Raw genomic sequence first — 27,547 nt, 5'->3', positions numbered from 1 at the left:
GTCAGGGTGCGGGGCGCAGGACGAGTGTGTGGTGGCACTTTTCTGCGAAGGAAACACGGGCTGCGGCTGCCGTCAGGACACCGCGTGGAATTCCTCGGAGGTTTATTTTACGTATTTATTTACTTTTAAGAAAAGCGAATGAGGGTCTTTTTCTTGTTTCAAACCTACTAATATGCTCTTTGCAGAAAACTTGAACCCCAAACAAGGAAAGAAAACCACGTGTAGCCCCCCCCCCCGCCCCCAATAGGACACCGTTGGGGACACTTGGAGGGCTTATAGGGACAGTGAGACAAAGTGTGAAGTCAGGTCTGTGCTGTGCAGGGCGGGAGGGCTGCAGTCACTGCTCTGGGTCCCTCCCACCCCACCCCACCCCACCCCACTCCCATTCAGCCCCCGGACCAAGAGAGAAGGAGGGGGCACAGGCCGAGGGACTGTCATCCCCTGAGGAGATGCCGCATCTGGGGGACGAGACTTTCCCCATCCATGCCACCTTCCGGTCCTGCCTGACGTGGGCTGGGATCTCTACCCAGCCCCATGCCCTTGGCCTCTGCCCCCCCGCCCCCCCACTGCTGACCGGTCACAGGGTGTCCCCAAGAGCTTCCACCAAAGAAAGCCTAGGGGTGCCTGGGGGGCTCAGCTGGTTAAACGTCCAACTCTTGACTTCGGCTCAGGTCATGATCTCACGGTTCGTGAGTTCCAGCCCCGCGTCGGGCTCTGTGCTGACAGCTCAGAGCCTGGAGCTGCTTCCGATTCTGTGTCTCACATTCTCTCTGCCTCTCTCTCTCTCAAATAAATAAATATATATATATTTTAATTAAAAAAAAGAAACACAAAAAACAAAGAAACCCTACGTCCCCTCTGCAGCTTCAGCCTTTCCAGGGGAAACTTTGGAATGTGGGTGAGGTGCTAGCTGGGAGTGTGTCGCTGGGCTAAGGGACTCCCTACTCCTTAGTCCACGGCCCTGCTTGCACTGGTTCCTAAACTGTGTCCCCCAGAAGCCCCGGGTCCCACAGAGACAAGCCATGCAGAGGGGCCCCGGGGGCACCCAGCTTTTATCTGCCCTGCCCTTTGTGGCTGACACGAGTGTGCCCCCTCAAAGGCTTGCAGGGGTGGGGAGACCACAGCCGGCTCCCCTGCGTTTTCACTCCGGAGCCCAGAGCTGGGCGGCCCCGAACTCAGCCTCAGCCTGGGTCCCCGGAGTGTGGGTTACGCGGGGTGGGGTCTCCAGAGCATGAGCTCCTGAGCCCTGGGACATCAGCATGTGACGTCGAGGGCCTCTACCCTGACCCTAATTGAGGACAAAGGGAAACTGAGGCCCGGCCAGAGGGGCACAGTTGCCATGGGACCAGGCGCGTTCCCCGCAGCGACTCTTTGCTCTGCGCACCCGGGGTCCCGGAGAAACTGCTCTCTGCCACCACCAGTGTTTCCTCCCGGCAGCACGTTTGGATGCTAGGTGCCTGGACCCCAGTCCTGCTTCCTCTACCTCTACCCCCCCCCCGAACACTTGGGGGTGCCCGCAGGTGAGAAACCCAGGACTCGGGGCCTCCCGGGGTCAGAGAGCTCAGATTCCCGTGCCTGTTCCTGCGGCTGCTTGCTCCCTTCCCGTGACGGGGGACTCATTTCCTCGTGAGCCAGCCCGTTCTATTTTCAGACAATTGTTGGAAAGTACTTCCCGCCTCCAGCCAGAGGCTGCCTCCCCGGAGCTTCCGCTCGCTGCCCGGCCGAGTCTCAGATATCACACCGCTCGGCCCGGCTGCCAGGGCCCGGCCTTCCTGGGCACTGGCAGAGCGGGGTCCCTACGGCCCCCTCACACGCAGCCATCCAGCCTCACCACAGGGGCGTCTCGCGGGCGGATTCCGGCGTCCCATGCTCTGCAACGGACTGTTCGCTAGCAGAGGAAATTCCAGAAACCTCCGACTGAGCATAGAGGGGTCTCCGAACTTGCCCCAGCCCCCCCTCCCCCCCAGCACACGGGCATCTAGGTCCTGATAACCGCTGACTCATGGCTTTGAGACTCAGGCACCAGACTGGTGGGGCTTCCGGCAGGGGTGAAGCAGTTTCTAAATTTAGTGGGCGAGGTAGTTGGGAACCGACCAGCGCCCCGGGGAGCCCTGGGTCTCCTCTCCCCGTCCCCCCACCCTGAGTGCCAGGAAGGGCCAGGCCTGGGCTGGGGCTGGGGACACTGACCGGCCAGGGCCCCTGCCCGGGCCCCAGCTGCTTCCTGGCCCGGAGGCAGTTAGGCCACAGGCAGCTGCGGGCCCGCCACTCTCACTGTCTCCCCTGGGGGCTGGCAGGTCCCTGTTTACCTCCGTCCCTCCCTCACCCTGCGGCCACCCAGCCTGGCATTTCAGCTTCTGGGAGGAGCTGCCCGTCTGGTCCCTGCTGCAGGGAATGCCCCCTCCCCCCCCCCCGGCCTTGGTGTCATCCGTACCACCAGTCGCCAGGTCAGGGCCAGGTGCGGGTACGGTTCTCGCCATGACCCTGGGACGCGGTAAAGATGAAAGCGGCTGCCCCCCTGACGCGCCCCTCAGGCCTGTGCCAGCTCCTGACGCTCCCGGCTTCCCTGACCGGGACCTCGCCCTGTGGGTGCTGTTCCTTGGTCCTGGCGGGTGGCCCTTGGATGCAGCAGGAGGCGGCAAGGACAGTGCTGCAGGCCGCCCACTGGGGGACGAACAGCGGTTCAGCAGTGACAGGAGGTTGTCAGGTGCCAGCTAGGTCCAGGGGGGTTGGGGCCGTGGGTGTGGGGGCGAAGGAAGAAGGCCACACGAGCAAAGACCGGTGATGGATAAGGGCGGCCATGGGAGGGGGGGCTCTGATGTGGGAGTGGGAGCGGGGGGGGGCTCCTGACGTGGGAGTGCGGGGAGGGGGGGTCCTGACGTGGGGGGGGCAGCTCCTGACGTGGGAGTGGGGGGGCTTCTGATGTGGGGGGCTCCTGATGTGGGAGTGGGGGGCTCCTGATGTGGGACTATGGGGGGGGGCTCCTGACATGGGGGGGCTCTGATGTGGGAGTGGCGGGCTCCTGACGTGGGGGGGGCTCCTGACGTGGGAGTGGGGGGGCTCTGATGTGGGAGTGGGGGGCTCCTGACGTGGGACTGCAGGGGGGGCTCTGACGTGGGGGGGCTCCTGACGTAGGAGTGGGGGGGGGCTCCTGACGTGGGGGGGCTCCTGACGTGGGAGCGGGGGGGCTCCTGACGTGGGGGGGCTTCTGACGTGGGAGTGGGGGGGCTTCTGACGTGGGAGTGGGGGGGCTCCTGACGTGGGGGGGCTCCTGACGTGGGAAACAGCAAGAGCAGAGTCCAGAGAGCAGAGCCCCACGAGGCGCCGGCAGGTGGCGGCCAGGGACACACGCCCACGCTCCCCGGGCGGTGGCCCCACACAGTCGGGCCACATTTGGAAGCGGTCTTTGACGGTCCGAGTCAGGTGAGGGTCTGAGATCACCCTGGATCGGGGTGGCCCTCAGCCACTGACAGGACAGGGGAGACACGGACGCAGAGGCCACGGAAAGAGGCGGCAAGGGCTGGGGATGCCAGCTCCTCCCTGAGCGAGCGACGAGCGCCAGCTGCCGCCGGGAGCCGGAGGGACGTGGAAGGACCCTCCCCCGGAGCCGGAGGGGGAGCGCGGCCCTGACACCTTGACCTCCGACCCGGGCCCCCCGCACCTGCAGAGAATAATCCCCCGCGGTTTGGGCCTCGGTCTGCGGCGTTTGCCACGGCAGCCCCGGGACGCGACACAGCGCGTCTCAGGGAGGCACCTGTGTTGGCACCCACGGGAGGCCGTGGAAGGCAGACCCCTGGGCCCGGCCCAGGCCCCTGCACTCGGTTCTGGGACGGGGCCGCCTCAGAGTCCTCCGCGAACCCTTCCCCCCCCCCCCCGAACCGCGGCAGAGTCCAGGGTGCAGCTTCTGTGGCGGACGCAGTAGCAGAAGAGCAGCACGGCCTGCCCGGGGAGGGAACCCGGAGGGCTTCTCGGAGGAAAGGGTGGGGCTGGGAGGTTTCAAGGCAGAAGAGGGGCGTGTTTCCGGGGGTCCTGCAGGCAGCACGCGGTGGCGGGTCCTGGGCGGGGAGGTCTGCAGGACCTGGGCAGAGGCGGTCCCCCTGCGCCTGGACCCTGGGACCCCCCCATGGGCGAGCTTCTTCGTCAAAGAAAACCGCCTCCAGGGTGGTCAAACCAGAGCCTGCGTATCCAATCCTGGGTCAGAGGTCAGAGGTCGGGGACAGCCCAGTTTCTCCCATCTCCCCCCGCACGCGGTTGGCACTGGGCAGAACCTCAGCAGACTCGGGAGTCTGGCTCTGCTTTGACCCCTCTTGCCCTCCTCTGGGCCCCTGCCGCCCACAACGGCCCAGCTCCGCCCGCCCGGGGAAGCTTGGAGGAGGCTCTTCCCCTACGCTCCCCGGGGCAGCCTGGAAGGGCAGGTGGGGAAGCTGGCAGCCGATGGCGGTGGGAGCAGATGCTCAGCCCCAGCCCCCTGCCCGGGGCTCGCCCGGCACCTGCCCCTCTCCCGTGACCTGCCTCCCCTCCGTCTCTCCTCCCACCCGCCCAGCCCAGCCGTCTGTACCAAACAACCTCCACACTCGGTGGCTTCGAAAAGTAAGGACAAGCTTCGCTCACGATGGAGTCGCGTCAGAAGACGACAAGCCAGCCTCGCGGGACCCCACTGTCCAGATCTGGAGTGTCTTGTGCCTGCGATAAATAATGATAGCAAAGGATCGATTCTGCTGGATGAGGAATCCACAGTCCATCCTCAGGGGAAGGTCACGGGCCAGCGCTGGGGGCGGGGGTGGGGGGGAGGGGAGGGGAGGGCAGCTCCCCCCGACATAGGACGAGGACGCGGGAGGACGAGACAAGCACAAAAGCGCCTCCCGCCAACTGTGGTCATCGTGACGGCGTCGGGCACAGGTCAGCAGGGAAGCTGAAACTGAGTGGCTGGACGTTTGGAGGGTGAAAGACAGGAGAAATCCAGCAGACACCCCTCGAACCAAGTAATCAAGTTATTGCCAGGAGTGAGATAAGTTACACGTAAGGTCACGTGACTACCGATGGGGAAGAAGTTAGCGTCTCTGCACTATCCCTGCCAGAAATGTGTAACCTGAGCCTAATTGTGAACCAGCAGACAAGCCCGAATTGGGGGCAATTCTACACAGTAACAGGCCTGGACCCTTCCAAAATGTCAATGTCGGGGCACCTGGGTGGTTCGGTCAGTTGAGTGTCTGACTCTTGATTTCTGCTTAGGTCACGATCCCAGGGTGGTGGGATCGAGTCCTATGTTGGGCTCTGCACTGAGCATTGAGCCTGATTGGTATTTTCTCCCTCTCTCTCTCTCTCTCTCTCTCTCTCTCTCTAAAATTAAAAGAAAGAAACAGAGAAAGAAAGAAAGAAAGAAAGAAAGAAAGAAAGAAAGAAAGAAAGAAAGAAAGAAAAAAAGCCAATGTCATGAACCCAGGAGGGCTCAGGGACTATTCCAGAAGAAAGGCTACAAGGGTGGTGGTGGGGGGATAGGGCCATGGAACGCAATGCAGAATCTTGGATTGTCTCTGCCCTAAAGATATTGCTGGAACAGTGGATGGGGGCTTGATAAAGCCACAGATTAATGAAAAGCATTGCTTTGATGTTAATGTCTTGATGTTGACAATAGTCTGGTTATTGTATAAAACAATTCCTAGTTTTCAGGAAATACACCCTCAAGCATTTACGGGTGAAGAGGAATCTTTGTTACTCATTTTTAAATGGTTCAGAAAAAATTATGAATGGATGGAGAGAAAGGGATAGAGCAATGTTCAGGGATTCAGGATGAAGGCTGTCTAGTACTCGGTACTATTCTTGCAAATTCTGACAACACGTCCCCCGACTTGCTTTAAAAGATTCCTTTTTTGTTGTTTATTTATTTTGAGAGAGAGAGAGAGAGAGAGAGAGAGAGAGCATGCAAGCAAAGGCAGGGCAGAGGGAGACAGAGAATCCCAGGCAGGCTCCGTGCCATCAGTGCAGAGCCCGATGTGGGGCTTGAACCCACGAATCGTGAGATCATCATGTGTGCCGAACCCAAGTTGGACACTTACTGAATGAGCCACCCGGGCGGCCCTCAAATTTTATTTAGGCTTCAGGGGCTTAAAAGAACAACGGTCACCACTTTGCTCAAGGGTCTGCACTCTGGGCAGGGCAGCAGCGGTGGTCTGTCTCTGCACCCCCCCCCCCCCCAGTCAGGTGGCACAGTGGCTGAGTCACAGCTTGGAGCTCAGCAGGAGCGGCGGGCGGGTTCCAGGAGCCGCCATCCCAGCGACGGGGAGGGAAGCGGGCACGGCAGGCTCCAGAGCGGGCACAGAGGCTGGCATCTCAGACAACTTTGTTTCAAAACCTCACTGCCCTCCAAAACTATGTAACTGTGTGAGAACAAGGGAACGCTAATCAGCTGGATTGTAATAGTCGCTTCGCAAAGCGTACACATATCAAACGTCGCACATCGTACCTTAAATACCCACAAATTTTGCCAATTATACATCAGTGAGGTTGGAGAAAAATAAGTTTTTCCTGGCTCTTTTCTCGATAACTGTATTGGGCTACAAACCGTAGCATTTACCATTTTGAAGTGTATGATTTGGAGGCTTTTGGTGTTTTCACGCGTTGTGCATCCAGAGCCACCCTCAAATTCCAGGCGTTTCTATCAACCGGAGAGAAACCCTGTGCCCGTTCAGCAGCAACCCCCCCCCCCCACTGCCCTCCCCACCCCCAGCGCCCACTAATCTGCCTTCCGTCTTTGGGGATTTGCCTGTCCTGGGCTTTTCATATCAATGGAACCAGACAATGTGTGGTCTTACGTGCATGTTTTTGAGCTTCTTCGTGCCGTGGATCGTGCTTCCTTCCTTTTTATGGCTGAATAGTATTCCACCATGGGGACAGACCACATTCTGTTTATCCGTTCATCTGTTGCTGGACGTTTGTTTCTACCTTCTGCCTGCTGTGAACAGTGTCGCCGGGAACATGGGTGTGCAAGGCGTTTATCTGAGCATTTCCAGTTCTCTGGGGTGCACGCTCGGGAGCACTCTGGCAGGGCCCCGGGGCAGCCCGGCCCCTTCCCGCCGCCGGGCCACATCTTGGCCAGCACTTGTTGGTGTCTGTCCTCGCCGGGTGCAGCGGCTGCCCTTCCGCTCTGAGCCCTACTCCGTGTCCACGCTGAGGACCGAGGACCAGGCGGTGACCCTGTCCTCCCAGCCCACGCACAGGGCGCCGGCCCGGGGTCCTGGTGTTCCCGCAGGGCAGGGACTGAACGTGGGGGGCTGCGGGCAGGTGTGGCTGGCACACCGCCAGGCCTCCGGCGGCCTCTGCACTGTGAGTCACGGCCACCTGCTGGAATGAGGGCCCACGTCCCTCTCCCACCCCAGAAAAGCAGGTGCGCTCCTGCTGTGGGCAGAAGGAGGGCTTCGGACGGGGTCTCGGCTGCGGTGGCTACAGCGTGGTACCAGGTGGGGGCCAAAGAGCAAACATTTCCTCATCATGGTTCTGGAGGCCGGGAGTCCAAGATCCGGGTGCCGCAGCCCTGGTGTCTGGTGGGAGCCCGCATCCCGGCTTGCAGACGGCGCCTTGTCGGGTCCTCATCTTGGGGGGCTGGGGAAGGAGTGGGGGAAAAGTCTCCCAGCTCCGGGCGCTTCTTATAACGGCACCAATCCCAGGACCGGGGCTCGACCCTCCAGCCCTGGCCCTTAGAGCCTTCCCCTGCTGAGGGCAGGGCCTGGGCTGCCAAGCTCCCGGGACCTGCCAGCCGCTTCCGGGGGCCCGTGGTTCTGAGTAAGGACAATGACCACGGCAGGGAGCGTGGCGCCTCTTTGGGGGGGGGGGGGCGCTACGGGGCACCGGCACCTCCCATGGGCTTTCTGAGTTACACCCTCCACTGCCCTTGGCAAGGTGACCCCACTGCTGCCTCCCTCCCCTGGCAGAAGGGCCCCCACTGGCCATGCCACGGGGCACGGCTCTGGGCTCCCAGTAGGGCCCCCCCCACGTGACAAAGGATCCTTGCTCGTGCCTGCTGTGCCCACCTGTTCTACCAGCCACCGCTGACAGAGGGGCCCCCGGTGGGGCCAGCAAGGCCCCTGCCCCCTGCTTTAGAGCATTCGCTAAACGGCTTGCAGTGGTGAGCCCTCCTGTGTCCCTCTGAGACACACGTGGGGACCCACAGCCATTCCTGTGAACGTGACCGTCACGAGGGTGGGCCCGTCTCCCCCGTCCGGTCACTGCCCGCCTGCGGACACAGCTGGCTACGCGTCCACACTGACCGACCGCCCTTTGCAGGTCTTCACCTGGGCCCCACTGCCTCCTCCTCCCCTGAGGCTCGGCCCTTCCCTACCCGCAGCCGCCACTGAGGAAGGTCCCTTAACTGCAGACCGCTGCTTTGCCAAAGCTCAGGCCCGGTAGGAGTGCCTCGCTCAGGGTTCCCACGGCCTGTCCCTTCACGCCAGGCCGCCCGCTCTACAGAGGAAGGCATCTGGCTGGCCAGTGAGACTGTGGGCCGGGCAGTCGCTCCCGCCTCGTTCGTTCGTGGTGCAGGGTGGGGCTGCGTCCGGAGACCCGAGGACCGCACGGTGACCCCTGATAGGAGGTGGGGCATGGGGTTTCGTCGCCATGGAGCCTCACTCCGGGAGGGTGGACACGTCCTCTGCCATCAAAAGGCCTGGGAGAGGCAGCAGAGCCCCACTGTGCGGGCGGGGAAACTGAGGCTGGGATGCCCGCTGCAGACGTGCCTGCCCATTCGCAGCCCCGGGCTCCCTCTTCGACCCAACGCGGGCATCCCAGAAACCTGGCCTCTGACAGCCAAACGGGAGGGCAGGACCCTGAAGGTGCAGCACCGAGTCCCCGCGACCCCCTCCCTGAACCGCGTCACCCTCACCTGCAGAGGGCACGTGCCACTCAGGTCGGCGGCAGCGAGGTTCGGCTGACCTCCCGCCGCCAGAGGGCGCTGCAAGCACCGCGCAGGCGCCTCCCGCCCAACCCGTGCTGTTTTGCTTCCGGTTGTTCTGGAAGTCGTGGTGCCGAGGGGGGCAAGGGTGGCTTCCGGTTCCGGGACGGCCGTGGCTGGGGCGCCGAGGCGGTTCGCCGGGCGGGTGCTGTGTGGGCCGGGCCGCGGCTGCCGGCGGTACCGATCCCTCCCCGGCGGATCCGAGGCGGGGCCCGCGCGGCCCCCGAGTCGCTCCGTCCTGCGGGGCCGCGGCCCCTTCGCCCGCAGGCCCCAGCCCCGGACGGCCCGGGCGCGAATGAATGAATGAGCGAGCGAGGGGACGGCGGATCGGCGCCGGCCTTCTCCTCGGGTGACACCGCGGCGGCGAGGAGCAGCACGGGGAGGGGGACAGAATGAACCGGGCCAAGCCCGCGACGGTCCGCAGGCCCAGCGCGGCGGCCAAGCCCTCAGGTGTGGGCTTCTGCCTGCGGCCCGGGTTCCCGGGCGTCGGGTCTGGAACGGTGTCCCTGGGCGGATGGGCCGGCTGCGACCGCCTCCGGGAGGCGGACTCCCTCTCGGGGCACACCCGAGGCTGCAGAGAAGCAGCTGAGGATCTCGCTGGCCGGGGGCGGGCGGCAGCACAGGTCGGAGCCGGGCTGCCGAGCGCTGTGGCCGGGCGCATGTGACTGTACGTCTCGGTGCCTCGTTTTCCTCCTCTGCAAAGCGAGAGGACGGGCGCCTGTGTCAGAATCTTGTTGGGACCAAGTGAGCCGACGCTCCCAAGGCAGGGGTCTGGTCTGGTCTGTAGTCAGCACCGCGTGACTGATCGCACCAGAACCTGCTCTGCCCTGGGCTTGCTGGCAACTGATTTCTTGCCTGCCCTGCCGCTCGTCTGAGCCCCTCTGAGAAAGCGGGAGGTTGGAGTCCCTGTGCAGCATCCTCTCCCCGCCCCCCCCCCACCACCGGTGTAAAGGTGCACGTGTCCCCATCTCCCCTCTCTGCAGGGCACCCTCCGCCGGGCGACTTCATTGCTCTGGGCTCAAAGGGTCAGGCCAATGAATCGAAAACGGCGTCCACCCTGCTGAAGCCTGCCCCTTCCGGCCTGCCTTCGGAGCGCAAGCGGGACGCCGCAGCCGCTTTGGCCGGTGCCTCAGCGCTGACCGGCCTCACCAAACGCCCCAAACTCTCCTCCACACCCCCTCTGAGTGCCCTGGGGCGCCTGGCTGAGGCTGCAGTCGCGGAAAAACGCGCTATCTCTCCATCGATTAAAGAACCGTCTGTGGTCCCGATCGAAGGTAAAGCCGGTGTCCGGACTTGGCGGAGAGCAGGCCCCACAGCTCGTCTGCCGGGGGCTCAGGAGAGGCCACTTCCAGGCTTAGCGTGGGTGCGGCACAGGCGGAAGGGTGGAGAGGAGTCCTCTGCCAGTTTGTTCCCCAAAGCGCTTCTCACGCAGGCGCCTCCACCCGCCTCGAGCCGGCCAGCTCGTGACGGGGACGGAGACCGGGAAGTGTTAATGCGGGCTAGGGCTTGGCACAGGGGGGTCTCGGGCCCCCGCGTGCTGCAGGAGCAGGTGTCCACAGCGGGCACGTCGCTGCAGTGAGCCTCAGCGGCCTTCTCTGAGGTTAGGGTGACCCACGGTTCGGGATCCTTACCCATGAAGCGCGCCCAGCTTGTGCCCGTGCGCCGTCTGCTGGGAAGCGGATGGGCTTCGCTCTCTCTGCTCTTCAGCCCCTCTGCGGGGGCTGGCTCGGAGTATGACTGGCCGTACTGCCAGCCACTATGCTCCGTGAGCAGCTTCTGTCCTTGGCTCGCCTCCGCTCTGGGCACTGGGGGTCAGCAGTCACCGAGGCAGACCAGAGGGGGCCCTGTGTTCTGGGGAGTTCCCCTCTGCCCGCGCTTCGGTGATCCTCGCCAACGGGGCAGGAAACGCTATGACGTTAACATCAAGAGAAAGTACGTTAGTTCTGTTATTTACAGAAAGGCTTTGAGCTGCGCGCATCTGAGATCGCTCCTGCTTTTCTGTGCCATATTCCCCGTAATTAACTTTAGCTGCTCCATGAGGCCACGTAGATCAGATCCGTCAAATACCCAGCCAGCCCCAGGTTTGGAACACACAGGTACTCACGTGACAGTGTTGGCAGAGAGAAGCCTCACGAGGGAACTGTAAGGTGCAGGTGAGCCTTAAAGGCTGGCTAGGATCTTGACAGGTGCTCGAGGATGTTGGGGAGTAAACCGCCAGGCAGAGGCCTGCATTCCGGAGAGGAAAGCGTGCCGGGAACGGGCTAGGTCCCGGCAGAGCACGGGGCGAGAATCGAGGCTGGCCGCAGGAGAGATGCTTGTGCCTGATTCGGTTGGCGGTAGGGAGCCCTGGGGCATGGGGAGCAGAAGGCACAGCTGGGGCCAGCTGCACTTTGGGAGACGAGTCAGGCCTCCAGTCCAGGCCCGAGCCTCGCGGGGAGGCAGCCCCCCGCCCCGAGGCGCCCTCCCCTGGCAGCGAGGGCAGGCGGACACCAAAAGCACACACAGGGCTGAGGCTGCTGCCCGGGCCACGGCTCTCCCAGTTAGCAGCCGTGCGTCTCCCGTAAACGGTGGTTCTGGAGAGCAGGTGGAATGCGGTGTGGAAAGCATATCCTGAGCGATGAGGCACTTTGCAAATAGGAGGCCGCACGTAGCTGTGCGTAGCCCCGGGCGTGGGGGACGTCAAGGTCTTCAGCGAGTCTGGCCCACCTGCCCTGCCTGCTCGTCCGCTGTCCTTGGCCCGCGGAAAGCCTTCAGTGAATATCACTGACTCTGTCCTCATTCGGTGAACTCAGCAGTCGACAGCAGTGCCTCCCTCTGTGTGCTTGCGTATTTAAAGACAGCCGGAAGGATCTCTGGTCAAAGCAGACGGCAAGGGGGAGTGGGAGACACCTGGACCCGAGCGATAGCGGGTGGCGCCAGGAGAAGGCGTGGTGGCCCCAACATGCTTTCGGGAGGCACGCTTAGCGAGGCCGCCGCTCACTGTGCGGGGAGGTTGGTGTTCGGAAAGAGGGAAGGACTGAAGACATGGCGGACGTGAACACGGGGGACAAGGTCAAAACCCAAAAAGGGTGCTCTGCGGAGACTGTTAAGGCAGAAACTCCCCTGCAGGCCAGGTCTGGGGAGAAGGCAGAGGCGTGGTCAGCGGCGGTGGGAGGAGACCCCTAGAGAAGCAGCCGCAGTTAGGAAACTCGACAGTGTGAACCGCGTTGGGTCAGTCAATTGGAACGCTTAGAAAAAGTTGGCTCGTTTCTAGAAAAACGTATTCTGGGAGCGGGTAATTCCAGGGTAGCCGTGCGGGACGTGGTAGCCAGTCACCTGGAGGTGACGGGGCCGGCGCTCTGAGGCTGTGGGGCACTGCCCCTGCTGCGGGCCATCGCTGGCTGGGTCGGCCCCGTGAGCCCAGCGGCTCCTGCCCTGCTCCCGTCCTGGCGGTTACTGTTGTCCTTCTTGGGGAAGAGGCAGCCACAACACAGCCCTGAGACCCCGCTTGCTGGGTTTCAGCCCTGTCGTCCCGTGTCTTGGGGAGGGACCCCAAAGGTGGGTTCTGCTTGTGGCCAACCGCCCTGACAGAGCCCTTCCTGTGCCTGCCAGTCCCTCCCTCCGTGCTGCTGGACGAGATCGAGGCCGCTGAGCTCGAGGGCAACGATGGCCGCATCGAGGGGGTGCTGTGTGGGGCCGTCAAGCAGCTCAAGGCCACCCGGGCCAAGCCAGACAGCGCGCTGTACCTGAGCCTCATGTACCTGGCCAAGATCAAGCCCAACATCTTTGCCACAGAGGGCGTCATCGAGGTGAGGGCTGTGGGTGGGAGGGGACGGGCCCCGGCGCCCTCCTGCCCCCCTGCCCCCCTCCCCTGACGACGCACCGCCTCCTGCAGGCTCTGTGCAGCCTTCTGCGGCGCGACGCCTCCATCAACTTCAAGGCCAAGGGGAACAGCCTGGTGTCCGTGCTGGCCTGCAGCCTGCTCATGGCTGCGTACGAGGAGGACGAGAACTGGCCTGAGATCTTTGTTAAGGTGAGGCCGCCTCTTCTGGGAGCTCAGCGCGGCTCTGGGAGCAGGAAGGGGCAACACTGAGTGCGTGCTTGCCGGAGGCTGGATATCTAACGGCCTGGGGCGTCCCCCCTGTGCGGGCCGCCGCGGGGTGGGGGTGGGGGGTTTGCCCTGGGAGCCCCCGCCCCCCCCGCCCAGGGAGCTGGGACATCGGGGAGCGGTGGAGGGCAGGCAGAAGCGAGCTGCCCGCTGGGGCACGGAACGTGGACGTGTGTCGCGTGCAGGTGTACATCGAGGATTCCCTGGGGGAGCGGATCTGGGTGGACAGCCCACACTGCAAGACATTCGTGGACAACGTCCAGACGGCGTTTAACACCAAGATGCCCCCCAAGAGCATGCTTTTGCAGGGGGAGGTGGGGCGCAGCGGCGGGGATCTCAGTGCTGGTGAGAGACACCGGTGGCCGGGCTGGGGAGAGGACGGAGTTCCCGTGAGGGAAGGGCTGGGGTCGCCTCCCTCCGCAGAACCCGGTGGGTGCTCGTGGGACGGCTGGGGGTGGGGGGGTGTCCACGAGTGGCTCTGTGCGCAGGCGGCAGCCCTCACCCCTCGCTCACGGAGGAGGAGGACAGCCAGACGGAGCTCCTGATCGCCGAGGAGAAGCTCAGCCCCGAGCAGGAGGGCCAGCTCATGCCCAGGTAGGCGCCCCGTGCGGCCCCCGGCGGCAGGGCCCGCGGGCGGCCGGGAGGCAGACGGGGTGGGCCCGTGAGGAGAGCCAGCCCTCCTTCCTTCCTCCCCGCTCTGGCCTAGGTACGACGACCTCACAGAGAGCGTGGAGGAGTACGTCCTCGACATGCTCCGCGACCAGCTCAACCGGCGCCAGCCCATCGACAACGTCTCGCGGAACCTCCTGCGGCTGCTCACCTCCACCTGCGGGTACAAGGAGGTGCGGCTGATGGCCGTGCAGAGGCTGGAGATGTGGCTGCAGAACCCCAAGGTGAGGGCGGGGAGCCCCCCGCCTGGGTCCTGTGGGTGCCGAGCTGTGTGCGAGGCTGACGGGGACACCCTCACGTCCCCGCAGCTGACCAGGCCGGCCCAGGACCTGCTGATGTCCGTGTGCATGAACTGCAACACGCATGGTGTCGAGGACATGGACGTCATCTCCCACCTGATCAAGATCCGTCTCAAGCCCAAGGTTCTCCTCAACCACTACATGCTGTGCATCAGGTGCGGCCCCAGTGGGAGCGAGGAGGGCGGCGGGAGGGCAGGGTGGCGGGCGGGCGGCCGCAGTCCGCATCAGGGCCCCTTGGCTCGGCTCGCGTCCAGGGAGCTGCTGAGCGCGCACAAGGACAACTTGGGCACCACCATCAAGTTCGTGGTCTTCAACGAGCTCTCCAATGCGCGGAACCCCAACAACATGCAGATCCTGTACACGGTGCTGCAGCACAGCTCGGAGCTGGCGCCGAAGGTAGGGCGCTGTGCGCGGGGCGGCCTGGCGCTCGTGGGCAGGAGAGCGGCCCCCGGCGTGGGGGCTGCCTCGGCCCGGGAGCCCCACGCCGGACTTGGGGGCTCCGGGCTGCACGACCGGCCATCTTGGTGGAGCCGGCGGTGTGGTGCAGAGTCGGGGGGAGAAAGCCCTGGAAGGGGACAGAGGGCCCAGTGAGCCACGGTCGCTCCCGATCTCGGGTCAGTTCCGGAGCAGGTGCGGCCGTGTCACGGGACTCTTCCTTAGAAGCTAAAACCGGATTCGTTCCGGAGGGGGCGGCACCGAGGCCTAACAAACACAGCCGTTTGCAAGCGAAGGCCCGTCCGGCCGCCCGAGGGGTGGTCTCTCCCAGTGGGGCAGGCGTCTGTGGCGTTGCGCAGCTCTGCGAGCCCCTGGGATCCCAGGGTGCTCTGGGAGAGCGAGAGCAGTGCTGTTGTTAAGGGAATGGGCTAGGCTGGGAAACAGCTGTGTGCAGGGTGGCCGGTAGGCGAGGCCCCTGTTGTCACGGCCGCTCCTTCGTCCTCATGGCCTGCGGTGCGGCATGAGGCATGAAGGGGGCTGGGCCGGCTGAGCCAGCGCGTTCATCCCTGAAGCTCGGCTGCCGCGGTGGGGACCGCGTCTTGGTCCATCCCCTAGTCTAATGAGGGCCGGTCCCTTCCGAACCGGCTGCCAGGACAACTAAAGATGTGTCCCCTGCCGTCCTGCTGTCCGTGCGGTGCCCGCTTGTGCCCGTGCGCTCCAGGGAATCGGGCAGGACGTTCTCCCGGAAGGGTTCTGGGAAGCTTCCCGCAGGACGGAGGGAGCCCTGAGAGCAGGCCGGGGGCGGAAGGAAGCTGACGGCGGTGGGGAGCGACCCCACGTGCCCCTCTCTCCGTGCAGTTCCTGGCCATGGTGTTCCAGGACCTGCTGACCAACAAGGACGACTACCTGCGGGCCTCGCGGGCCCTGCTCCGCGAGATCGTCAAACAGACCAAGCACGAGGTCAACTTCCAGGCCTTCTGCCTGGGGCTCATGCAGGAGCGCAAGGAGGCGCCGTACCTGGAAATGGAGTTCAAGGTGCCGCCGCCGTCCCCTCGGCTCCCACGCGCGGCCACCTCTCGGGCCGTCTGTGGTTGGTGCCCCGTGCGGCCCCAGAGGGCAGCACGGGTCACGTTCTGTGCCTGGCCGCATGTGGGCGACCTCCCGGCTCGGCGTGCGGGCGGGTGGCGGGGAGCCGAGGGGCAGTGTGCCCAGGAAGCCGGGGCCGCGGTGACGTGTTTGTGAGGGGGCGGGTGGTCTGCTCCAGGGGGATTTGAGACTTTGGGGGGTGGAGGGAGATGATGGGGAAGAGGAGGATGGGGGCAGGTGGCGGAGGGCCTCGAGGGCCACGTGGCAAGTTGGCAGCTTTGTTGGCTGAACCTTCTTCCCGCGTGTGCCCAGGCCCTGGTCCCCAGACCTCCTCCCGCCGGCCCTCGCAGGGCACAGGGTCCCGGGGCGTCCTGCTGTCCTGGCCGCCTGTGTACGGGGGCTTGAGCGAGGCCCCCCGGGCACAGGCCCTTCCAGAGCACAGACCTTGCCCCGTGCTTGCAGGAGCGCTTTGTGGTGCACATCACAGACGTGCTGGCGGTGTCCATGATGCTGGGCATCACGGCCCAGGTGAAGGAGGCTGGTGTCGCCTGGGACAAAGGGGAGAAGAAGAGTAAGGACCCGAAACAGGCCCGACTCCGCTCGGGTCACGGGTGGGGACAGCAGGGTGGCAGCGGCCGCTTCCGCGGCTGCAGGCCGTCCCCCGAGGCCCAGCAGACCTGCCCCAGGAACCCTGGGGACCCGGGGGCTTCCCGGGGGCGGCTCCCGGAAGCTGCGCCCGCCTGGTCTCTGGTCGGGTCGCCTGCTCGCTCGAATTGCGGTCTCCCTCACTTCAAGCGTGCCGTGCAGCCAAGGACAGGAGGGGGGCGGGGCGGTGCTGGTGAACTCGGCCTTGTTTGGTTCGTCACGAACCCTGCTGGAAGCCTGGTGCAGACACCTTTCCGGTGATTACCTTAGTGAGGTTGTGAAGAACCCGAGGGGTGAAATCATCGGGAATTTGAGACCTCGTTGAAGTTTCCTTCCACGCGCTGGAGGCTTGTCCGGTGCTCCCTGCGGGTTCTTCCAGCCGCATCGGGGTGCCCCGTCCGCCTCTGTGTCCCTCTCCGTAATCCGTGGGTGGGTGCGGCTGGAATGCTCCGAGTGTCCCCCAGGCCCGCCTTGAACCCGGCCCCTCCGGCTGCCGAGCAGGCGGGCCGTGATCCCGCGTGTCCTTTTCAGACCTCGAGGTGCTGCGCTCCTTCCAGAACCAGATCGCCGCGATCCAGCGGGACGCCGTGTGGTGGCTGCACACCGTCGTCCCGTCCATCAGCAAGCTTGCCCCCAAGGACTACGTGCACTGGTACGGGCCCGGCTCGCTCCGCTGGACGACGCTCCGGAAAGCCCCGCAGCCCCTTCCCCGGGCTCAGCCAACAGGAGGCAGCCGTCCCATAGGCTCGCCTGGGGGTGCCGGGGCTCAGGCGGAGCCTGCCGCCGTGAGGGCAGAGGCGGGTCCTGTCTGGCCAGCCTCGCGGGGGGGGGGGGGGGGGCGGGGGGGAGCCTTGGGAGGCTCTGGGAGACGCCACGGGAGCATCCGCCTCGAGTGGGCAGCTTCCGCACCTGCGGGGGATGTGTCTTTCTGGGGCCTGGCGGGGTCGGGGGAGCTCGCCAGGTCCCCGCGGCCCGACAGCTCGTCTGTCCCCCGCAGCCTGCACAAGGTGCTCTTCACGGAGCAGCCAGAGACCTACTACAAGTGGGACAACTGGCCACCCGAGAGCGACCGCAAGTGAGCACACCTGCTGTGTGTGCGGGGGGGGGGGGGGGGGGCTGGGGGCGGGGCGGTCGGCCCCAGGAGGACCACGCAGGCGGGGCCCCCTCGAACACACCCTGTGCCTCGTCTCCTTCCGGATCCCCAGCCCTGGCGTGCTGTCCACTCCCAGGGGGTCAGCCGGCCACACTCCCCGGGTCAGTGTCACGGCCCTATCTCCCCGGGTCCAGGGCCACCCTGCCCTGTGTGTCCCCCATGCCCCAGCTGTGTTCACCACTGGGCCCCCGTTGCCCCGTCGGCTTGCTCGTCCCCACCTCCTGTGCCCTGTGCTCTCCTCGGGCCGCACTTCAATGGGTGGTGGGCGGTGCCCTGTGTGTTTGTGCCACCGGGGGCGAGGCGCCTTCTCCCATTCTTCCCTGGCGTGGCCGGGCCTCGCCCACAGGGGCCTCCGGAGCGAGGGGACAGGGGAGGGGGTGGCTGCCCTCTTCCCTGTCCAGCCGAGCCTCGGAGCTGGGGCTTTTCCTTCCCGTGGGCACGTGCAGCCCCCGCCGAGCCCACCCCTGCCTGCTCTGCCCGCAGCTTTTTCCTCCGCCTCTGCTCGGAGGTGCCCATCCTGGAGGACACACTGATGCGGATCCTGGTCATCGGGCTGTCCCGGGACCTCCCGCTCGGGCCCGCGGACGCCATGGAGCTTGCCGACCACCTGGTGAGGCGGGCCGCAGCCGTGCAGGCCGACGGTGAGGGTCCCCGCAAACTCTGTCCGGGCCCCCCCTCGGTGGCGGCCTCCACCGCCCCGCTCGGGCGGGCCTGCCTCCACGGTTGCAGCCAGGCGCCCGCTCCTCCCCGTGGCCCCGGGCTCGCCGGACCCCACCGGTCTCTGGAGTCGGGGATCGGGCAGAAGGTTTGCGCCTTCTGTGGCGACGCACCGCGTGCTACTTCTGGAGCTGCCCTGGGACCTGCACACGTTGTCCGTGTGATGAACCGAGGCCCCGTGCAGGCCGCCACCGCGGTCCCACGAACCCCGCTCGCGAGGCGGGCGCCCCTCGCTGCCGCCGGGCCGGCGTCTGACCCTCGGTGTGGCGGGCAGGCCCACAGTGCCCAGGACGCCCGCGTCAGCCCCCGCCCGCCCTCGGCTTCTGGAGAGCTAGCCCCCGTCTGCGGGCTGTCTGTCCGTGGCCCAAACCCCGTGCCTCGGTGGCGCACCACCACATCCCCCCACCGCCCCCGGCACGCGGACGGGCTCCTGAACCTGTGCGTGGCTCCCACGTTTCAGATGTGGAGGTGCTGAAGGTGGAGAGGATCCAGCTGATCGACGCGGTCCTGAACCTGTGCACGTACCACCACCCCGAGAACATTCAGCTGCCCCCTGGGTACGGCGCCTCCCCCCAGCCGGGCTCCCGTCCGCCGCCCCCCTGCGCCGGCCCGTCCGGCCTGCAGACGCCCGTGAGGCTGCACTGACCCGAGCGGCCCCTACCTCCCTGCCTCCCTGCCCGCGCCTGCACCCCGGGGACGCATTCCCCTGCTCTGTCCGTGTTGCTCTGTGCTCAGCACGGACGCTCCCGCCCTGTTGGCTGACGCGCCTGCTCTTCCGCGTTTTCTCACGTGTCTTCTCGAGGGATCATCTGCGTGTGCTTCACCCGCTTCGTGTTGCCGACGCGTTGGTTTTAGTAAATTCCCGGGATGGGCCGCCATCGCCACAGGCCGGGCGAAGAACAGCTTTGGCCCCTAAAAGCCCGTACCCGGGAGCCGTCCCTGCCCCACCCCCACGCTGCCTTAGGCAGCCACTGATCTGCCCTCTGTCCCCGTGGCTGTGACTCTGGGGACACGTCACGTAAACAGACGCACACGTCGTGACCTTGTGCGTCCCGCCTCTGTTACCGGGCAGCCCGTTTTCGAGGTTCACCCGCGTCGTGACGCTTAACCTGGGAGGCACTGCTTCGGGGGGACGCCGCGTCGTGTTCACCACCGTCGGGCGGTGGGCTTGCGGGTGCTCCCTGACCACCGCGAACGTGCCAGCCACGTTCCTACCCGAGTGTTTGTGCACATGCGTGTTTCCGGTTCTCTTCGCGGGGGCTGGCTTACCTTTCCGGGGAGCTGCCAGGCCTCGCGGATCTCCGTTGCCAGCAGCCGTGCCCGCGGGCTGTGGGCCTGCCGTGTCCTCGCCGAGCTGTCAGCTGGCGCACGGCGGCACCGGGAGGTGGTGTAGATCCGTGCTTCCCCGACCACCCGGGGCGCCGAGGGTCTTCGTGCGCTTGTTGGCCGTTTGCTCGTCTTCTCCGGAGAGGGGTTGCTCGGGTTCTTTGTCCGTTATTGGGTGTTTGAATTTTTGTTGTTGGGTTTTGGGAGTTCTTTATATATCGTGGACCTAGACCCTGAACAGGTGACCTGCAGGTGGTTTTTCCTGTTCACGCCGTCAGCAGTGTCCTTGGAGACACTAGGAGACAGTGGCTTTTAATTCGGGGAAGGTCTAGCTCGTCTGTTTTTGTTCGGTTTTTTGTACTCTTGTGTCATTTCTTTTTGTTGGTAAGTTTATTTTGAGACAGAGAGTAAGAGACTGTGGGGGGGGGGGGAGCAGAAAGGGAGACAGAGAACCCTGAGTAGGCTCCACACGGTCAGCACGAGCACCCGGAGCGGGGCTCAAACTCACGAACCGTGAGATTGTGACCTGAGCCCAATACAAGAGCCGGAGGCTCAACCGACTGAGCCACCCAGGTGCCCCTTACGTGTCATTCCTCATCCAGGATCGGGAAGATTTGCTCTGTTTTCCGGTTTCAGGTCTTGAATGTAGGCCTTGGATCCTCCGAGTTGGTTTTGTGCGTGGACGGAGGCAGGGTCGAACTCCGTTCCGCTGTGGGTGGATGTGCACGCGTGGTGGGCCTGGGGCCTCAGCTCTGTCCCGCACAGGGATGCCCCGATGACGTGGCCCCATGTGTCGCTCTGCCGCCGCGTGGGTTGGAGCCCTTCCCAGGAAACCGTTGCCCCACCCGGGGTCACAGGCCTTTCCTGTGTGTTCTCCTAAGAATTTCCAGGTTTTAGCTCATAACGCTCGGGTCTGCGACCTTCCTGAGCTGATGGCAGTGTGGTGTCAGCGACGGGTCCGGCTCCCCGCTCTTTCATGAGGACGGCCAGCGGTCCCGTCGCCGTTTCTCGAAAAGACTGTCCGTTCTCCCGTTGAAGTTTGGTCGCCCTTGTCGGCGGTCGGGTGACCAAGATGTGTGGGCTCTCCCACGCGTTCAGGCGGTCTGTGTGTCTGCCCGTGTCGGTAACACCCTGTCATCGTTCCCGTGGGTTGTGCTGAGGCTTGACATTGGGAAGTGGGACTCTTCTCGCTGTTTTTCCTCAAGACTCGTGGCTGTTCTGGGCCCTCGTATTTCCGTGTGAATTTCCAGGTCAGCTTGTCCGTTGTCAGAGAAGAGCCATCGGGGATTTTGGTGGGTGTTGCTTTGAACGGGTAGATGACGTCGGGGAGCATGGCCACGCTGACAGCGTCTGGTCCCCAGACGTGGGACGTCTTTCGTATCTTTCTGCTGCCGATGTTATGGGTCGCACGTGGGATTCGCTTCTTTGTGTCTTGGGGTGCTGGTGCGCCCTGCTTCCCGACCTGATCACCCTCACACGGCAGCCTGCTGTCCATCTCCCCGAGCCGGCTTCTCAGATCTGCTACTTTCTTAACGACGATTGTGCCGTTGCGTCGCCTGGAACGTTCTGTCCTGTTACCTGAAAGAACCGTAGTTTAGTCGTAAGCGTGTCGTCAGCATGACGTTTCAGTCACAAGGACGACTTCAAGGTTCGTACAGGTGGAGGCCAGGCTTGTTTCTGGCCCTCTGGTGGACACAAGACGAATGCTAACTAACACTGAGCTTTGCCGTCGCGACTGCCCTCGTCCCCACGTTGTAGACGGGACGCCGGGACTCGGCGATGCGCGGGACCTGTCCCTGGGCTCGGCCCCGGCGCGGGGCTCCGGGCAGCGTGGTGGTGGTCACGGTGCCCTTCCCGGGGATGCCGGTGTGGCGGGAGGACCAGGCCCGGGGGTTTGCGATCTTTCGTCTCCTCGCTGGTCGGTCAGGAGGTCGTCTCCGGGCCGTTCCACCCTGGGCAGGACCCATTCCCGTCACCCCCTTGCACGGCCGAGAGCGAGCCGTGGGTGTCCTTGCGTTTCAGGTACCAGCCTCCGAACCTGGCCATCTCAACCCTCTACTGGAAGGCGTGGCCCCTCCTGCTGGTTGTCGCGGCCTTCAACCCAGAGAACATCGGTGAGCCTCCCCTCCCTGGCAGGCTCCGGTCGTCCCAGCTGGCTGTTGCTCTTTGTTCCTGTCGGGGCGTCGTGCTGGGTGGGGACCTGCAGCAGAGCCAGGCCGGGAGCCAGGCGGGGCAGTGGGGCTGTGGGCTGGCCGCCACCTGCTCTCCTCTTGCTCCCTAGGCCTGGCCGCCTGGGAGGAGTACCCCACGCTGAAGATGCTCATGGAAATGGTGATGACCAAGTAAGTGGGCTCGCGCACCGCTGGGGCCAGGGCCCCGTCTGCGGGACGCTGGGAAGCGGAGCCGATCCCGGAACCCCGACTCGCTCCGAAGCATGTCCTCTGTTGCACGGCCACTCGGGTTTCCTTTTCTTGCGGGCTTGAGTTTCCGAGTCTGGGCCCGCAAGCGTTAGCGTCCCCTCCCCGCTGTGGGCTGAGGAGGGAGTAGGATTGAGGCGGGGCCTTGGTGGCCGAGGTTCTCCAGTGACGGCAGCGGGGGCAGGCCAGCTGACGGCTGGTGGCACACCAGGAGCCGGTGGGGGTGTGTGGAGACCAGGGACGCGGTGGGCCAGGTGGTTTAACGGTTGCAGACGTGAACACGGCCTAGGGTCAGCTTGGGTGACCACCGTGTACGCACCGTGGTACGCGGTGACCAGGTGTGTGTGGCCCATTCTGAGGGGTTGTCCTGTGGCCGGTGCGGAGGCCCCAGGGACAGATCTGCCGCGAACGGCCATCACAGGTGGTGGGTCTGAGCTCAGCACGTGTGACAGCAGGCAGCTCGTGTATCTCAGAGAAGCCGCAGGTGCCTGTGGGAGTAGCCGGTCCACCTGCGACGCCCGTGGGCTGGAGACGCCTGCCCGTGGGGAGGGGATCTGGCGCAGGGTGAGCGGGTGTCCAGGATTCTGACACCGTGGGGCCTGATTCTGGAGGTGGCCGGTGTGCTGTCCCGTGGAAGGAGAGCGGGTGGCCGGCGTGGGGGCTCCCTCCCAGAGGCCAGACCTGGCGGCGTTGCCGATGGCCCGACCAGGCTCTCTGACGTGCTTGGTGGCCGAGGTCGTGCACAGGGCGGGGGCCTCGTGAGCACCCGTGACCTTCTCTGTGCGCTGACTGGTGGCCGCGGGCCTCAGATGGGCAGGGCTCTGGGTTCTTCCTGTCTGGTCCCCAGTAACTACTCCTATCCGCCGTGCACGCTGACGGACGAGGAGACGCGGACGGAGATGATCAATCGGGAGCTGCAGACCTCCCAGCGGGAGAAGCAGGAGATCCTGGCGTTCGAGGGCCATCTGGCAGCCGCGTCCACCAAGCAGACCATCACCGAGAACAGCAGCCTTCTCCTGTCTCAGCTCACCAGCCTGGACCCTCAGTACGTCGCGCCCGGGTCCCCGGGGTGGGGGCGAGGCCGGTGGAGCAGCTCCTGGGCCTCTGCGTGGCGCCGGGCCCTGGAAACACTGAATGCGCTCAGCGGCTGGGGGCCGGGCGGAGAGGCTGTCTGGACCTCTCCGGAGGCTGCTGTCGGGCGGGGAGGGAGGTTGCCGCCCTTGCTCCCCGGTGCCGCGCCAGTGGCTCCCTGACACGCTCCCGTCCTCGGGGGCCTTCAGGGGACCCCCTCGGAGGCCTCCCCCCCACATCCTGGATCAAGTGAAAGGCCTCAACCAGTCCCTGCGCCTCGGGCACCTGCTGTGTCGGAGCCGAAGCCCGGACTTTCTCCTCAACATCATCCAGAGGCAGGCGAGTTCCCCGCGGCCCTGGGGTGAGGGGTGTGGGAAGGGGGAGGGGGCCGGGACCGCGGCTCCGGGCTAAGTGAGGCCAGAGCCGGAAGGGAGCGCCCTGGGACACGGGGGCCACCCGGGGACGGGTCCCCTCCGCGTGAGGCAGCTGCCCGCACAGCCGCCGGGAACCACGGCCTCAGGAGGGTGGGGGCCGGCGGACGGGCCGCCGGGGGCGCCGCTGAGTGTGTCCGTGGCCCCAGCCAGGCCTCGTCGCAGTCCATGCCCTGGCTGGCCGACCTGGTGCAGTCGAGCGAGGGCTCCCTGGACGTGCTGCCGGTGCAGTGCCTGTGTGAGTTCCTGCTGCACGACGCCGCCGACGACGCCACGTCCGGGGAGGAGGAGGAGGAGGGCGAGAGCAAGGAGCAGAAGGCCAGGAAGCGTCAGGTCGGTGCCCCCGAGCGCCCCCAGGCCCGCCGCGACCCCGCGCCCGGCCGCGCGGACCCCTGAGCGGCCCCCCTTGCCCCCGCAGAGGCAGCAGAAGCAGCGGCAGCTGCTGGGCCGCCTGCAGGACCTACTCCTGGGCCCCAAGGCCGACGAGCAGACCACGTGCGAGGTGCTGGACTACTTCCTGCGGCGCCTCGGCTCTCCCCAGGTGGCCTCCAGGGTGCTGGCCATGAAGGTGCGGCACGGGGAGGGGCCGCTCTGCTCCGCCCCCGCTCCCTGGCGCCCCCGGCCGGCGTCTCGCTCACCTAGGCTGCTGCTTAGCCGGTTTCGCGTCGAAAGGGTGGCGGTGGTGAGGTCGGGAGAGGCAGACCCTGTGTCGCGCTGGCCCGTGATCCCTCCCCGGGCGCCGACGTGAGCTCCCGGGAGAGACTTAGTGACGGAGTAGCGGTCTCGCCGCCTCTTTCGAGGTGTCGCACGACTTTCCAGAGATGCGGCTCCGGCTGCGGCCTTCTCGTCGGTTCAGGCGTCTCTGAGGGGACGCGGCGTCTTTGCCAGCCAGGCCAGTCCCGCCCCCGGGGGCTTTGAGGGAGCGTGTCCGGCCCACGCACGCGTCTGTTCGCAGGGCTTGTCCCTGGTGCTGTCGGAGGGCAGTCTGCGGGACGGGGAGGAGAAGGAGCCCCCGATGGAGGAGGACTCGGGGGACACAGAGACGCTGCAGGGCTACCAGTGGCTGCTCCGGGACCTGCCCAGGCTGCCCCTGTTCGACAGCGTCCGGACCTCCACCGCCCTGGCGCTTCAGCAGGTACGGGTGCCGGGACGCTGCCGGGCGGCTGAGGGGCGGCAGTGGCACGAGCGGGAGCGGGGGGCTGCCCCGCGAACGAGCTCACGCGACCACCCCTCCCCCAGGCCATCCACATGGAGACCGACCCGCAGACCATCAGCGCCTACCTGGTCTACCTGTCCCAACACACGCCTGTGGAGGAGCAGGGCCAGCACAGCGACCTGGCCCTGGTGAGGGGGTGGGGCGGGGCCCTGCACCTGGAGGTCGCGGGGGTGGGGGGCGGCACAGCCACCTGGGCCGGGGTGGGGGGTGGGGGGCGCTGCAGGAGCCCAGCCTGCTTCCCAGGGCTCTTCTGCCCAGAGCAGGTGTCAAGGGTGTGAGGGTTCAGGTGTGTTTGCGGCCAGAGCGGCACCCCGTGGTGCTCATCGAGGCCTAGCCATGTCCCTTTGTCCCCAGGCCGATGATGCCTGGGCTGTGCAGGTGGGGTTTGCCTGCCCACCCCCCCCCCCCAACCACCCCCCAGGGAGCACTTGCTCAGGGAGGGAGGACGAGGAGCCGGGCCAGCCCATCTGTGTTCTTCTGTGTTCTTATTCCCTGCAGGGAGGGTGGTGGCCCAGGGCACGGGTGTTTCCTCCTCCCCTGCCCTTTCTGGCGGGCCTTCTCCGGACCTTTCTGTCCTGTCTGCCCACTCTGGCTCCGACCTCAGGCGGCTCCCGTGGGCCCGGTGCTCTGTGGGATGAATGGGTGCAGGGAGCAAGGGCACGGGCGGGCAGCTAGGGGTCCCTGGAGGTGGGGTTCTCCCCACGTGTGGGTTCGTCGTCGAGGGGCCAGCCTGGGGACCGCTCGTGGCCTGTGTGCTGCAGGAAGTTCACGCTCCCACCCAGGGCTGGTGTCAGCGTTTCCCCCTCTTTCCCTCCCCCCCACCCCTCCCTGCTCGGAGCAGGAGCAGGGCGGGTGGTGACGTCCGTGACATCTGGGTCGCTGTCCGGGCCGGTGGGCGTCTGCCTCGCTTCTGTCCCACCCTGCCGTTCCCGGCCCTGCCTGGTGGTTCCGTCCCTGTGTGTGCACGCGGGCCCCTCCCTCTGCTGGTCCCGGCGACCCCGGCCCTGGCCGGCACGTGGCTGCGTGGGCTCACGTGGTGCGGCCCCGGCGGGCGGCCTCGCGGTGGGCTGGCGTGGCGGTGACGAGAGCCGGCGGGGCCGGCCCGGGAGGCCCTCTGACGGCCGTGCTCCCCGCCCCCAGGATGTGGCGCGGCTGGTCGTGGAGCGCTCCACCATCATGTCCCACCTGTTCTCCAAGCGCTCCTGCAGCGCCGAGTCGGACGCCGTGCTGGTGGCCCTGCTCTCCATCTTTTCCCGCTACGTGCGGCGCATGCGCAAAAGCAAGGAAGGGGAGGAGGTGTACAGCTGGGTAAGGCTGGCGGCCCCCTCCCCGGGCCCACCCCCCCCCCCCTGCGGCCCCCCACCACCCAGCCAGCCGCCTCCTCTCCTGCAGTCGGAGTCACAGGACCAGGTCTTCCTGCGCTGGACCGGCGGGGAGACGGCCACGATGCACATCCTGGTGGTCCACGCCATGGTCATACTCCTGACGCTGGGGCCTCCCCGCGGTGAGTGGCCGGTGGGGGGGGGGGGGGGGGCGGCTCCCGGCCTCCCCGCCTTCTTCCTCGTGCCCCTGAGCCCCAGCCCCGCCGGGCAGGGTCGCGCAGAGGTGGGGGGAAACACCGCGGCCCCCGCGGGGGGCTCTGAGCGGGGGTCCCCGCAGGGTGAAGACGGGACTGTCTCGCTGACCCAGAGTTTCGGGGAGAGCGCTCCGGAGCCCCCGCGTGGCGGGAGGTCTCCTGAGCCGCCGAGCGCCTCGGATTAAGAAGCCCGGATCCCTGGCGCGTCCTCACCACCCCGGTCCGTGGCCTCGCGTCATCAGGACGTGATGCCCGTCTGTGTGTCCAGGCCTTCGCGGCCCAGCCAGGGAAGCCCGCGGTTCCTGGAACGGGGAGCGTAAACCCGGGGCTGCCTGTGCTGGCCGCGTGCTGTGTCCGGGGCCCGGGGACCTTCTCTTCGCGCCTTTCCGGCCAACTGCCGCGGACTGTTCTGCCGCGTCATTGCCTGTGGGCGTGCAGGGCAGGGACGGGGCCCCTTGCTGGGGTCAGTGTCGTGTGGGCTCTGCTGGGAAGGTGGCCCCTGTCAGGAGGGCAGGAGCGTGTGAGCCTTGGGCAGGGAAGGGAGGCTGGCTCTGCGTCAGCCCAGGGGCGTCTGCGGGGCCTGGGGGTGGGAAGGGGCGGGAGCCCAGGGACAGCACTGGCCGAGTCTCACACAGGCCCCTGTGGCAGACAGGCCGGCCCTGTGGTACAGTCCGCGCCCTCAGCTGGAACGGGGTCGCGGAGATCGTGGGGTTAGACCAAGGAGGGGCGGGCACGGCGCGCAGGCGCCCCTCCCGTCCCTCCGCAGCCTCCGTTCCCACTTGGGGCTCTTCCGGCCCTGGCCTCCTGCCCTGGGGGGGGGGGGGGGGGGAGGGGTCTCACCGCGGAGCTCGGGGTGGCCCTGCCCAACCGTCACACTGCTCGCCACGTTGTCTCTCCCGAAGCCGGGGACGGCGAGTTCCAGGCGCTGCTGGACATCTGGTTCCCGGAGAAGCAGCCTCTGCCCACGGCCTTCCTGGTGGACACGTCGGAGGAGGCGCTGCTGCTGCCCGACTGGCTCAAGCTGCGCATGATCCGCTCCGAGGTTCCTCGCCTGGTGGACGCGGGTACGGGTGGGCCAGCCGGGCCCCGGGGTCTGTCGCCGGGGTGGCCCGGCCACCTGCCACCTCAGTGAGCCCGGCCCCCCACTGTGGCACACCAGGGAGAGGGACTTGGCCTCCGAGGCTCAGGGCGTTCGCCACTCAGCAGGTGCCCACGGGGCTCCCGGTGTGCCTGGAGCCGTGCTGGGCTTTGGGGCGGGCGCCACGCTGCCCCTGGCCGCCAGCCCCTCACAGTCGGGCAGGCAGGCCAAGGCCTCTCTGGAAGCGGGCGGTGCCAGAGGACAGAGGGAAATCGGCCCGGGGGTTTCGAGGGGAGCGGGAAGGGCTGGGTCCTCTGCGCTGGCTCTGGAAGGATGTGGTGGGGGCTGGGCGGCCTGCCGGAGGCTGTTCCCAGACGAGGCCAGCGCGGCGTCTGGCAGG

General features: G+C 66.1%; 1 protein-coding gene across 1 annotated transcript in view; it reads left to right on the top strand.

Moving 5' to 3' along the window:
• Window positions 1–9,040: 9,040 nt before the first annotated feature.
• Window positions 9,041–27,547, top strand: part of INTS1 (integrator complex subunit 1) — a 29,705-nt gene continuing 11,198 nt past the window's right edge. The window contains 26 exon segments of the mRNA XM_043559529.1: window positions 9,041–9,391; window positions 9,925–10,215; window positions 12,533–12,729; window positions 12,816–12,953; window positions 13,214–13,373; window positions 13,517–13,622; window positions 13,735–13,921; window positions 14,006–14,151; window positions 14,251–14,392; window positions 15,290–15,466; window positions 15,980–16,088; window positions 16,694–16,814; window positions 17,160–17,237; window positions 17,799–17,956; window positions 18,493–18,589; window positions 21,381–21,472; window positions 21,640–21,700; window positions 22,623–22,820; window positions 23,056–23,185; window positions 23,431–23,610; window positions 23,696–23,845; window positions 24,233–24,412; window positions 24,517–24,621; window positions 25,634–25,801; window positions 25,886–25,997; window positions 26,972–27,133. Of these exon segments, the coding sequence (XP_043415464.1) occupies window positions 9,334–9,391; window positions 9,925–10,215; window positions 12,533–12,729; window positions 12,816–12,953; window positions 13,214–13,373; window positions 13,517–13,622; window positions 13,735–13,921; window positions 14,006–14,151; window positions 14,251–14,392; window positions 15,290–15,466; window positions 15,980–16,088; window positions 16,694–16,814; window positions 17,160–17,237; window positions 17,799–17,956; window positions 18,493–18,589; window positions 21,381–21,472; window positions 21,640–21,700; window positions 22,623–22,820; window positions 23,056–23,185; window positions 23,431–23,610; window positions 23,696–23,845; window positions 24,233–24,412; window positions 24,517–24,621; window positions 25,634–25,801; window positions 25,886–25,997; window positions 26,972–27,133 (3,703 nt within the window). The 5' untranslated portion in view covers window positions 9,041–9,333.

The sequence above is a fragment of the Prionailurus bengalensis genome, chromosome E3 (genome assembly GCF_016509475.1).
Source record: "Prionailurus bengalensis isolate Pbe53 chromosome E3, Fcat_Pben_1.1_paternal_pri, whole genome shotgun sequence".
In the NCBI taxonomy this organism is placed as follows: Eukaryota; Metazoa; Chordata; class Mammalia; order Carnivora; family Felidae; genus Prionailurus; species Prionailurus bengalensis.
This window is presented reverse-complemented; position numbering and strand designations above follow the sequence as displayed.